Source organism: Zalophus californianus, chromosome 17 (genome assembly GCF_009762305.2).
Source record: "Zalophus californianus isolate mZalCal1 chromosome 17, mZalCal1.pri.v2, whole genome shotgun sequence".
NCBI lineage: Eukaryota > Metazoa > Chordata > Mammalia > Carnivora > Otariidae > Zalophus > Zalophus californianus.
The window spans coordinates 43,724,809-43,736,388 of NC_045611.1; the positions used below are offsets into that span (position 1 = coordinate 43,724,809).

At 52.1% G+C, this 11,580-nt stretch overlaps 1 protein-coding gene across 6 annotated transcripts; it reads left to right on the forward strand.

Annotated features, from left to right (window-relative positions):
* The first annotated feature begins 1,943 nt into the window (after positions 1 to 1,943).
* ZBTB32 (zinc finger and BTB domain containing 32) lies at positions 1,944 to 10,873 on the forward strand. 6 transcript variants are annotated; one of them, XM_035725019.1, is made up of 7 exons: positions 7,079 to 7,463; positions 8,624 to 8,709; positions 9,393 to 9,539; positions 9,799 to 9,872; positions 9,989 to 10,057; positions 10,183 to 10,344; positions 10,530 to 10,873. In XM_035725019.1, the coding sequence occupies exons 2-7, from the start codon at positions 8,693 to 8,695 to the stop codon at positions 10,805 to 10,807; spliced, it is 747 nt and encodes a 248-aa protein (XP_035580912.1). In that variant the 5' UTR covers positions 7,079 to 7,463; positions 8,624 to 8,692; the 3' UTR covers positions 10,808 to 10,873. The 6 variants fall into 6 exon arrangements, with proteins under 6 accessions (XP_027473654.1, XP_035580912.1, XP_035580911.1 ...); XM_027617851.2 differs by having other exon boundaries at positions 7,306 to 7,463; positions 8,624 to 9,539; XM_027617853.1 differs by lacking the exons at positions 7,079 to 7,463; positions 8,624 to 8,709; positions 9,393 to 9,539 and adding an exon at positions 1,944 to 2,022.
* Positions 10,874 to 11,580: the final 707 nt, after the last annotated feature.

Here is an 11,580-nt window from a genome sequence, read left to right on the forward strand (position 1 = left end):
TTAGCTGATACATGTAAAGCACTTAAAACTGGCTTGGTTCAGTGTGGCAAAGATATTACGAGGACGATTTTTAAAATATCCTTTCCTAGGAGGCAAATGCATTTGCCCAAAAGTTTGAGGACTTGAAAATATGAACGGAGTGAAGCCTTCAGGATCAGATTCAAGTCCAAAACAAAAACAAAAAAAAAAACCCCCTCATTTGTAGATGAGGTAAACCAGGGCCACGTGATCACATCAGACCCCCCCCACCCCACATCTACAAGATCAACCCTACTTAATCATAGTGTAGCTCGAATGCCAGACTCTCACCAGAACGAGGTCAGAGTCCCGGCAATGGCCATTCTCGCCGGGGGACGTGAGACAAGTGAGCCTCAGAGGTTAACCAGCAGAGTAATCTGCTTCCTCGCAGGATTATTTAGCAGGAGTCAATGAGATGACGCACACAACGCGGCACCCCGAAAGGGTTCGGTGAACGGGAGCCGTTGTTACTATTGCTACAGCACCTGTCTTCTCCAGCTTTTTGAGGGGTTCTCCAACCGGCCTGCCACTCGCCTCAGTCGGTCTCCGTCCCGACTTTTGGCTGCAGCTACTGTCCCAGGCCCTCCTCAGGAGGGTCCCCCCGCGCCCGTCCTTCGTCCCCAGCTCCTCGGCTAGCTGCGGGGAGGTGGGCGCCAGACAACACTCCACCAAGCCCCGGAGCCGAACTTAAAGCTCAGGGACAGAAGTCCAACTGCCGCCTGAAACCGTTGGACTGGGCTCCCGCCTCCTGAAAACGCTGATCAATCAAAAGAGAAGAAGCAAGCCCCCAGACCAATCAGAAGTGGAAGCGGTCGAGCAATGCCCGCCTCCTTAAAGCGCCCTAGCTTCTCATTGGATGTGCCCGAGCGCGAACCCAAAGCTAAGCCTCTTAGAAGGGAGTGGGGCCGGCCAATCAGCAGTGCAACCGCAGCCGGGCTCCTGGGACTGGAGAGGCAGTATCAGCTTACAGACTGGCGCGGTGCGGGCTCGCCTCCTGTCCGCACCAAAGCCCTGCATGGACAGAAAGCCAGCTGGCTGAGCTCTTAGCCCTGGCCAGTTAATGGCGAGGCAGAGCAATGGGCCATTCTCTCTACGGTGTGGAGTGTGTGTGTGTGTGTGTGTGTGTGTGTGTGTGTGTGTGGAGATGCCTAGTATGTGAAGTACGCAGTTAACCCTGGTTCATCTGACAGGCGATGAGCATTCGAAGCGTGAGCATCTAGACCAGTCACGGGTCAAGGCACTGCCCCCTCTTGTGCTTTCCCTGTCCCCGCATACTCCCGGGTGAGGCGGGGTGTGTTCTGCAACCAATCAGTGGTGGGCAGGGCAAGAGGCGGGAAAGGGAAGCTGCCCACAGGCACCCAAAGCCTGGCTGGCTCTTGAGGGCCTCCCAACCAATCACAGACACACACTTCATAGACTGTCAAGGGTTAAGACAGAGGTGAAAGGGTTTGCAACGAGAGCTACTTAGGGTGGCAAGACAGCAGCAAGAAAGCGGTGGTATCCTGAACCCTTGCGGAGGGAGCTTCCAAGGCTATTGAAGCGAAGGAGGTTCCGGGCCCAGTCTCTTCACAGAGAGGGTGGGAGGAGGGCAAATTCCACAGCCACTCAGCAGGAGAGGGGGGCAGGCTGGAGGGTAACATCTCAGCCTTAGAGACCTGAAACCCAAGTCCGCGGACCCATCAGACTCCAAGGCCCTGCCACCCCACAGAGCCAGCAGGGTGGGTGGGAGCTCCGCAGCCAACCAGGGGTGGGCGCGAGGTGGGAGACAGCAAGTGGAGCTGCTCTAGGTGTCTCCCAGAACGCTGAGCATGCTCAGCAGGATGCGGCCAGCGCTGCAGCCAATCAGCGTCCGCCTCGGAATCCGGGCACGACCGGCAAGCTGTGCACGCGCCCGGGGCCTCGAGCTCCGGGGCTCGCGCCGCTCACCACTTTCTAACGGCCCCTCGAGCTCGCGCTGCCCGCAGTGTATGTGAGACTGTGGGAAGAGGAACGGGGTCCGAGTCTGTGAGTGCCACGGTTTTTCTTACACTTCTTCAGGCTTGGGACTGGCCCAGGCCAAGCTGGGGTATGAGGGCTTGAGTGGTCCCCGTGAGGATTGAGGGCCTCAGTCCCTGCGGTCTCCCTTTGCTCTGGCGAGGCTGGCAGCGGGACCTCCCGGGCGCCGTTGGGCCCAGGCTGGTCAGAGGCCAGGCCAACTTGCCCTGAGTTGGTCCATGGTCCCTGAGGCTAACTTGGTTTGGAAGCGTATTGTGGGGCAGTTGGAGGCCCTTGGAGCTCTGCGTGGCGTCATTGGCCATGAGGTATGGCCTCTGAAGTGTGACAGGTTGTCTGAGGGCTCTGGACTGAGTCTGGACCTGGTGACTGGAAGGAGAGGCCTGTGGCCCTCCAGAGGTTATCGGGAGTCACTGGCCAAAAGATGAAACTAGTGTGTCCTTGAGAGGTTTTCTGGGGTCTTAGGACCCAGCCTGGGCTGAGAGTGAGAGTTGCCAAGGTTGAAAGCCCAATGGGAAGTTGTCAACGGCCATTGCATCCAGGCTGTGCTGAGAACAGGTGGCTGCAAGGCTTTGGGGCAGTCGTTGGACTCCAGGTTGAGGTGCAGATTTTCCAGTATCGGGTCCAGGTTAGACAACCTGGCCAGGAGGTTAGGCCCAGGGTCTTCTGGAGGTTCTTGAGGAGGGAGTTTCTGAATCTCAGAGGTTGTTTGCCCTCCATGAAATATTTTTGCCATGTGACTTAGAAAAAAAACCAGGATTGGGTCATGTTAGGGCCTTTTGGTCCACTCTTTCCTAAACCCTGGTCATTCCCAGAGGATACCAGGCAGCAAGAATGGGACCAGATGCATAGGGAAAGTAAGAGGTATGTGAGATATCCTGCTCCTTAGGAAATCACCCAGGTTGTCTTTACAGAAGATTTTGTATTCTTATGGGGCAGGGTGTGATATCTAATTTCACTCAGCTGTTCAAGTTCTACATAGTATTAAAGCTTTCAGAGTGCTTTCATGTACACCCAGTGTTCTTAAACCTTGGATAGGGATGCAAGGGAGTGGTCCATGAGTGGATTTCAAGGGGTTTTGAGCTCCTGGAAATCATAAGAAAAACTGTATGCATGTTGTTGGCGGGGGGGGGGGCGGGGGGGGGCATGCAAAGCAGCCACAAGGATAAACAAGGAGTATTTAACCTGTCCAAGGACTGGCTTCAGTCTATGAATCCCTTGTCATTCACATGCACAATGGTATGAGTATCTATAATTTTCTGATGTAAAGAGTTGATTCCATAGCTTACAATTTTAAAAAAAGAATGGCAATCCCTTTAACCTATGACCTTAAGAACCATTGGAATTAAGCAGGCTTCCGTATCTAGGCCAAACTAGAAATGAAGATTTCCCCTTTTCTTCCCACACCTGGTGTTGGTGCACACTTCAAGGCACATTAGTCTGCATGTCTGAGCTGTCTACCTGCCCCTCACATACAACCAGGGCCTGGGGTGTGTACATCAGTCACACAGTTCATCCTCCTGAGTCTAGACCTGGGGTTAAGGGCTGTGTAGGTCCAGTAAGTGGGCCATTTAGGTGAGGAAGTCCAGGGTTCCAAGTTACCAGAGCACAGCCTAGAACTGGGGGACACATGTTCCAGGTGGGCCCTTCCTAGATGCCCTTAGGATCCTTGGCCCAAGGTTGGGGGGAGGGGACACAGCCAGAGGGGGTCAGAGTGGGTTTAACACAATATTGGCATTCAGTACTGGTCTTGAAAACAGCCCCCGTGAGCAAATTGAGGATCTCAGAAGAGTTAGCCCCATATTAGGGCCGAAGAAAAAGGCCACCCACAGAGAAGATGCAGTGGAACCTAAATTTTTTTACTTCTAGTTCTTTTTCCACTTGATTCACAAAAGATATGCTAGGATAGGTTCTCTGTGACCTAGATGCTATGATTATTCTGGTTCTTGAGGTATACGAAACATAGATTTAAGGGAAGAAAGAAACTAATTTACTCCACGGTGTCTCTTCTCTGTGTTGGATGTACTTAACTAGGAAGAGTAGGCATTTGAAAGTTTATGTAAGATTTGGATAATTGGTCTTTATCTGCAAAAAATGCTGTGGGGGAATTTACCTTAATTTGAAGAAAGAGATGTGTTCCTAGAAAAAGTGGAAAGTCCATATAATTTTTCTAAATTGAATCTTGTTTAATTTGGCTTTGGAATACTCACTATTTAAAATAAGTGAGATAAAGGGAGAACATTTTTCATAAAACAAATAGTCATGCCTCTAGTTGGCCTATTCTGATGGTTTAGTTTTAATTATTATTTTTTTATTTTTTATTTATTTTTTTTAAAGATTTTATTTATTTATTTGACAGAGAGAGCGAGAGAGGGAACACAAGCAGGGGGAGTGGGAGAGGGAGAAGCAGGCTTCCTGCTGAGCAGGGAGCCCGATGCGGGGCTCGATCCCAGGACCCTGGTATCATGACCTGAGCCGAAGGCAGACGCTTAGCCAACTGAGCCACCCAGGCGCCCCAGTTTTAATTACTTTTAAAGAGAATCCATACTTGTATTGCTGTGTTGACATTTTTATATCAACCTGGGTTGTACCTGCAGGGGCATATGAAGGAGCTTATGGTCATACCTATCAATTAGAATTAAAAAACAGCAGATTTTAAACTTTATTTAGTAATATAAGTATTGGGACTGAGAGACAAAAATCATACCTCTTTTTCCCACATACTTCCTTCTGGTTATGTCCTAACTAATCTCTCCCACCCACTCTACCCTGTCCCAGGATGCAGGTTTGTGTCCTCAGAACCAATGGTTTCCTGGGTCCACCCCAAGAGACAGCTGCAGGGGATTCCTACAGAGTCATCCTGGGAAGTGGAAGGTGGACAAGGTTTTTGAGACTGTGATGGGAGACTTTTCAAGAACAGAGTTATCAGTTTCCCTACCCTTCCAAGTCAAAGTGCTATTTGCTTGTGCTTCTGCTGTCACTGCTCAATGCAAGATGGCTTGGGCTGTGTAGTCAAGAATGTACGGAGAGAAAAGGGCCTAGAGTATCACCAGCCTCAGGGCTGAGGTGTAGAGGACCCTGGAGATACCTCTAAGGAGGCAGTCTCTAAAAGGATATCCTCAGGTGGGGTAGCTACCAAGTAGGAGGCAAAATGGGGTTTCCCACTCTTGGGGGGCTTTTGTTCACTGAATGGGGAGTCCCCTTGCCCTTCTCCTCCCTATTAGGTTTCCTGAAAGCCTGCTGACACTCCCTGTCAACTATACTTGGCTTATAGAGGACACTGCCCTTTGAGCATAGTCGCCAATATTTTTGATCATCAATGAGCAAAATCATACCAGTGGGGGAGCTGAGTCACAGGCACATGACGTAGGGCTGGGAAGCAAGGCCACTGGGTGATGATGTAATCTTCCAGACCCCTGTACCTTTTCTTCTACACTTGGGGTTTCTCTCTCATGATTTTCCCCACTTATTCCATATCTTCAGGGACTGTATTACTGTGTTGAAGAAAGGATGTTTTTCTCTGTATACATACATATCCAGGATTGGTGCTTTTATATGTCCAGGCCAAGTGCTTTTTATATGGGTGTCTAATGAGTCCCTGGGTGTGGTGGTATGAGGAGTCAGAAAGCTCAGAAATGGAAAATATTTAACGTTCAGAGTAGCACATGAATAAGGCCTGTCCATTTGCATTTTCCCTTTCACTCTGAGTCATCTTCCCCTCTCCCCACCCTATTATTGCCCCTCCACCAGCCCCACCCATTGGCACACCCTGCCTGATCTAGGAAGGGTTAACATCTGTCTATACTCAAGCTAGAACGAGAGAGGTAGAGGGGGAAGGCATATTAAGTCTGGAGGGAGAAAGTAGGGGGCTGTCTGAACATTTTGGGGTCCTGGAGCCAAAGGGAGAAACGGGAGTTTAGGGACATAATATTTGGGTCTAAGAGGGGCCAGGACCTAAAGGACAAGCCTAGGGTGAACCAGACTGTGTCAGGGCACCAGAACAGCCTACCAATGCCTGATTTTTTTATCTTCCAGTTATTTATGGGGCATATATGATATACCAGGCACATATCATAAATGATTTCTCTACGCTTGTTGAATGAATAAAAAAACTGCCACAGGATGAAGGTTAATGGAATAATAAAAAACAGGAAAAGAAATTTGAGTCTCTCAGACCTCATCCTTTCCCAGGTTAACAAGTGCTAAAGTGTGAAAACAGGGGAAATCTCCTGAGAGTTCGACCCTTTTGACAGGAAGTGAAAGAAACCCCGGAGTTCTGATTTCAGAGAAATATCATTTGTCATCAACCCAAGAAAAGGGAGTTTTCTCTTCGAAGACCACCGCAGGCCCTTTCTGGGGTTGCCCCCTTCAGAGCTTGATGGGAGAATCTGAGTCACTTGTACATTCAGTCCCCAGTGGTGGCCCAGATGACAGGGGTCGTTTCCACAGAGCAGTTAAGGCTTCCTAGTACTAAGTCAGGGAGAGGAAGGACAAGGCATGCTTTTGGCTCTCCTTCACTCTCTCCTCAGAATCCAGATGTGTCAGTCCTTTTTACTTCTGAGGTAGTAGAAACAGCTTCCAGCTTCTAGAGCTCCGACACTTCTCAAAAGAACTAATCTTATTTGAATGATGCTATATACTGACAAACCACTTTCACATTCATCATGTCATTTCATCTTCACCCTTACCTCCAAATGAGGTAAGCAAAGGTTATCCCTATTTCATGGATGAGGTAACTGAGGCTCAGAAAGATGACTTGCCCAATGTGGCTCAACTAGTAAATGGCAGAGATGAGGCTCTAAACGCAGGTCTGATTATTCCAAGGTTCTTGTTGCGAGATGAACTTTATTTTTTAAGATTTTTATTTATTTATTTGAGAGACAGCAGAGAGAGTGCACGAGAGAGCGCATGAGTGGGGGGGGGGTGGGCAGAGGGAGAGGGAAACGCAGACTCCTGGCTGAGCACGGAGCCTGATGCATCGCAGGGCTCAATCCCAGGACCCCGAGATCACGACCTGAGCCGAAGGCAGACGCTTAACTAACTGAGCCACCCAGGCGTTCCTTGATTTTTATTTTATTCTTTTAAAGTAATCTCTACACCCAGCATGGGGCTCGAACCTACAAGCCCAAGATCAAGAGTTGCATGCTCTACAAACAGAGCCAGCCAGGCACCCCCTCACATGAATTTCTTTGACTCTAGAAGTTCACAAATGAAATGAGACAGGAAGGGAGGCAGAATATCTTGAATCTGGAAGTAGATGAGGTGGTCTCTCCTAGAGGGGTGAAGCAGAGCCAGGGGTATAAAACCACACCCCCTTGGGGGACTGTGGCAGACTGATACTTGGGACACCCAATGGAAGACTGTGAGGTCAGGGGCGGGGCTAGCTCCAGGGGGGCCCCAGGCGCCCCAACAGCAGTTCAGAGCATGCGGTGTCCAGGAGGAAGCTACAACCGGTGAGTGGTTGCTTCTCCCCAGCTGAGACTTTCCTCCCATTACACCCCTTCTTCTGTCCACTTCCTACCAACTTGTAGCCTTCTCCCTGAGGGGTCCAAGTAGTAATCCTCCCCACAAGGGTCCTTACTCATGGTGAGCCCACACTGAGGAATATGCCTACTGGGCACTGGGACACTTAGGTCTGTCTCTTAGCATCTGGGTTCCCAGCTTTCTTCTTAAAAGTCAGTGTGGTAGTTTTGATGTGCGATAAATTTCTGCCTTGTTGGCTCTTTCTATTCTTCGCTTTTGGCTTATGAAAAACAAAATTAAACCATCTCCTTATCCTAATCTGGAAAGAAAATAGCCTCTCCCTATATATATAGTTCCCATTTTCCTTTCTCCCACTTCCTCAGGGGTCAAAACTTTCTTCAAAATCTCTCTCCATCCTTGATGGGAACCTTCTCTTCTGTGGCTTCTGCACCTGCTCTCTCAACCCACTGGATGGGATTCTCTTCCAGGTCCTTCTCTGAGGACATGTTCTAGAAGTTTCAGCTGTAGGGAGATAATCGACTGATGCCTTAGGGCATGCCCTCCTGCAGCTGTGACCTCAGTCTTACTGTCCTTTCTGCCTCTCAAGACTACTCAGCAAAGTGTGATGGGGTGGGGGTGAAACTAGCTTTCAAAACTCTCCCATGAAGCTGTGTCTTGCTCCATCCCTAACTGCCAGGGCTGACTGGGTCTTATGGTGATCTCTTTGTCTGGAAAGAAGAAAGCCTGGCCTGCTCCAAGGTCTTTCCCTGCAGAAGGGCTTAGAGTAGCAGAAGTATCAGTGTCTGCTCTCTTTTAAGTCAGAGACTGCCAATTGGCAGGACCCATCTATACTAGCCTTAAACCCACTCTTTGATATGGTTGTTAATGGTCTGGTTCTTATTCTTTAAGTCCTGAATATGGTCTAATTTCCATTCTCCTGCCATCCCCACCCTCACCCCTACCCCCTGGTCCATTATGATTCTGGATAAGCTCGGGTCCTCTCTTGGGTTAGTTTCTTTGTTCCATTCAGGGCACAGAGAGCTCTGAACCAGCAACTCACTCTTTCTCCCCTCACCTCCACAGGCTTGAGAATATGCTGTTCCTCCCTCCCCTTTCCACCATGGACCCCACACTGTGGCCTTTCTTTCAGGTCCTCTGAGATTGGTACCCAGGCAAAGCACAATGCCCCTGTTCCCGACGACAAGACTGCCTAGCCCCTATGGCTCTGATCGGCTGGTACGGCTAGCAGCCAGGCTCCGGCCAGCACTATGTGATACCTTGATCACTGTGGGAAGCCAAGAATTCCCTGCGCACAGCCTGGTCCTGGCAGGTGTGAGCCAGCAGCTGGGCCGCAGGGGCCGCTGGGCTCTGGTGAAAGGCATCAGCCCTTCTACCTTTGCCCAGCTTCTGTACTTTGTTTATGGAGAGAGTGTAGAACTGCAGCCTGGGGAACTGGGACCCCTTGAGGAAGCGGCCAGAACCTTGGGGGTGCAGTCCCTGGAAGAGGCATGCAGGAGGGCTCGACGGGACAGGGCTAGAGAACTGGGTCCAGGGCTCAAGGAACATCAGGAGGAGCCAGAGAAACTCACAAGGGATTCTGAGAGAGGACTGGAGGGACATGGAGAGCAGAGACCAGAGAAATTTATTAGAGCTGGTTGGAGAGAACGAGAGATACTGCATGAGCAAAGGCCTTCGAGAGAGAGCCCTGAGATAGCAGAGGCAAGGCAGGAGGGTGCGGGGGAGCAGATGAGATCAAAGGAAAAACTCAAGCAATCCCCTACTGGCTATGGGGGAACAGATGGGAAGCAAGAAGTGATTATGTGGGTGACGGAGAGTCCAGGGGGCTCTGAGGAAAGTCTGCGGGAGTTCTCTGGCCACCTTCCCCCACCAAGTTCCCTCCAAACAAGCGTCATTCCTAGGCCCTGGTGGCCTGAGGCCCCTTGGTTGGGGGAGGGCCAGCCTGCCCTGTGGAGCATCCTGCTGTTGCCACCCAGATATGGCACTCCCTTCTCCCATAGCACCCCCATCACTGGAGCCTGGCAGGAGGTCTGGCCTCGGGACCAGAGGTGAGTGAGGAGCCTAAGGGAAGACCTCCCGGGCTGGGAGGGAGTGGCTCAGGAGAGGCAACAGGGATGGGTAGAAGAGCACCATGTCTCTTATCTCTGCTGTACATTTCCGGAGCTGATGGTAGGACAAGAAGCTTCCATCACAGGGGATTTCAAAGCCCAGCCTCTGAGGAGGACTCATGACACCTCCCTCTCCAGGAAGGGTCTGGCCAGGATCCCAGGTTTTGCCAAGGCTAACTCTTCCCCACCCCATCCCCAGGATCCCACTGTCCCTGAACCCTGAGAAAGGTCTCCGGAACCAGAACCAGTTGGCCAACTCCAGTCCTGCCCCAGGTAAGCCCCTCAGTGCCCTCCCTGTACAAATGCTATAACATGGTCTCTCTTTCCTTAGGCTGGGACTCCAGGAGTCCAGCCTGAGTAGGGCACCTCCTTCACTCTGCTCCCTCCAGGTTCCCTCCCCCAGGGCTCCACAAAGTTCAGCCCTGGGGAGATGGAAGAGTCTGATCAGAGGCACACAGGTGAGTAGGGTGAGGGCACGTTTGCCTCAGCCCCACTGTAGCTCCCGATGTCTTGTCTGGGAGTACCAGTGGTCCAGCTCTGGGATTCCCAGCCCTGCCCTCCTCTGCCTTCTCTGTCCCCACAGGTGTACTTGCAACCTGTGTGGGTCATGTGAGTACAGCAGGCCCATCCCACCAACAACCTCCCCCACCCCCACCTGCTCGGTCTCGGCCCTATTCTTGTTCTGTCTGTGGAAAAAGGTTCTCACTCAAGCATCAGATGGAGACTCACTACCGAGTCCACACAGGTATGGGCTCCCCGCCCAGTGCAAATATTATCTGCTCCCTTCCAAACTCCGGTCTGTCTGCTCCTGAGTCCTTCTCTGTGTGCTTGGCTCCCACACAATTCCCTTGCCCAGTCGCCCAGATCAACCCCTACGCCAGCCTTCACCCCCTTCTTTCCTTTACCGGCCTCCCCCTCCACCTGCCCTAGGAGAGAAGCCTTTCTCCTGTAGCCTCTGCCCCCAGCGCTCCCGGGACTTCTCAGCCATGACCAAGCACCTGCGAACGCATGGGGCCGCACCCTACCGCTGCCCTCTGTGCCGGGCCGGCTGCCCCAGCCTGGCCTCCATGCAGGCGCACATGCGCGGCCACTCGCCCAGCCAGCTCCCACCTGGATGGACCATTCGCTCTACCTTCCTCTACTCCTCCTCTTCGAGGCCGTCCCGGGCCTCGACCTCTCCCTGTGGGTCCCCTTCCTCCACCACCTGACGGCGTTGGTAGCTTCTTTGGCTTCAGCCAACAATACAATTAAAGAATGAAAGACGGGCCGACGGGGCTGGCTAGGTTTCTGATCCAGCACCGCAGCTATTGGCAGCCTAGCAAATTCGGCTCCAAGAAGCACCGCAGGAAAGGCGCTGAAAGCCTTCTCCCAGATGGCCCCGGGCCCCAGAAGTCTGGGCCAGCGAGCCCGTGTGGGGTGTGGGCAGTGAAGTTTGCACGAGTTAAAATTAATTGTGCGGGGACTGGCGATTCCATCAAAATAAAGAGTTTCCTGTGCCCTCTCAGGACCAGAAGCCGAGTCCAGATTTTAGTCTGTGAGCGGGGGAGAGGGAAAGGCAGTCTTGCCCCTTGTCCTGTGGCGGCCCCTCGTGGCTGTGCATCCACTGTTCAGTGCGGGGGCCACCTCCAGCTCCCGGGTCTCCCTGTTCTTCCCCATAGGTAGGGGCCCGCGAGGGCCGCGAAGTCCAGGCTGACTTAGCAGTAAGCCCTGTTGGCGGAGGCTGTGAGAAACCAAGTTATCCGCCCCTTCCACAGCAAGCAACGGTGCGCAGAATCTGAGTCTGGGAACCCCCAGCCCGGGGCTCGAGGAAGGCGTGCTCCACCCTCCTCCTCTCCTTGAGCAGAAGGACCTCAAAGCTGCGGCCTCTCGAGCATCTTCCCTCCATGCTCTGCAGAACGGCAGCCAAGTGGCGCCTCCAACTGAAACTAATCCTTTGCGGCGGCCCCTTTCCCACCCCACGCCTCCTGCAATCGCGAACTTC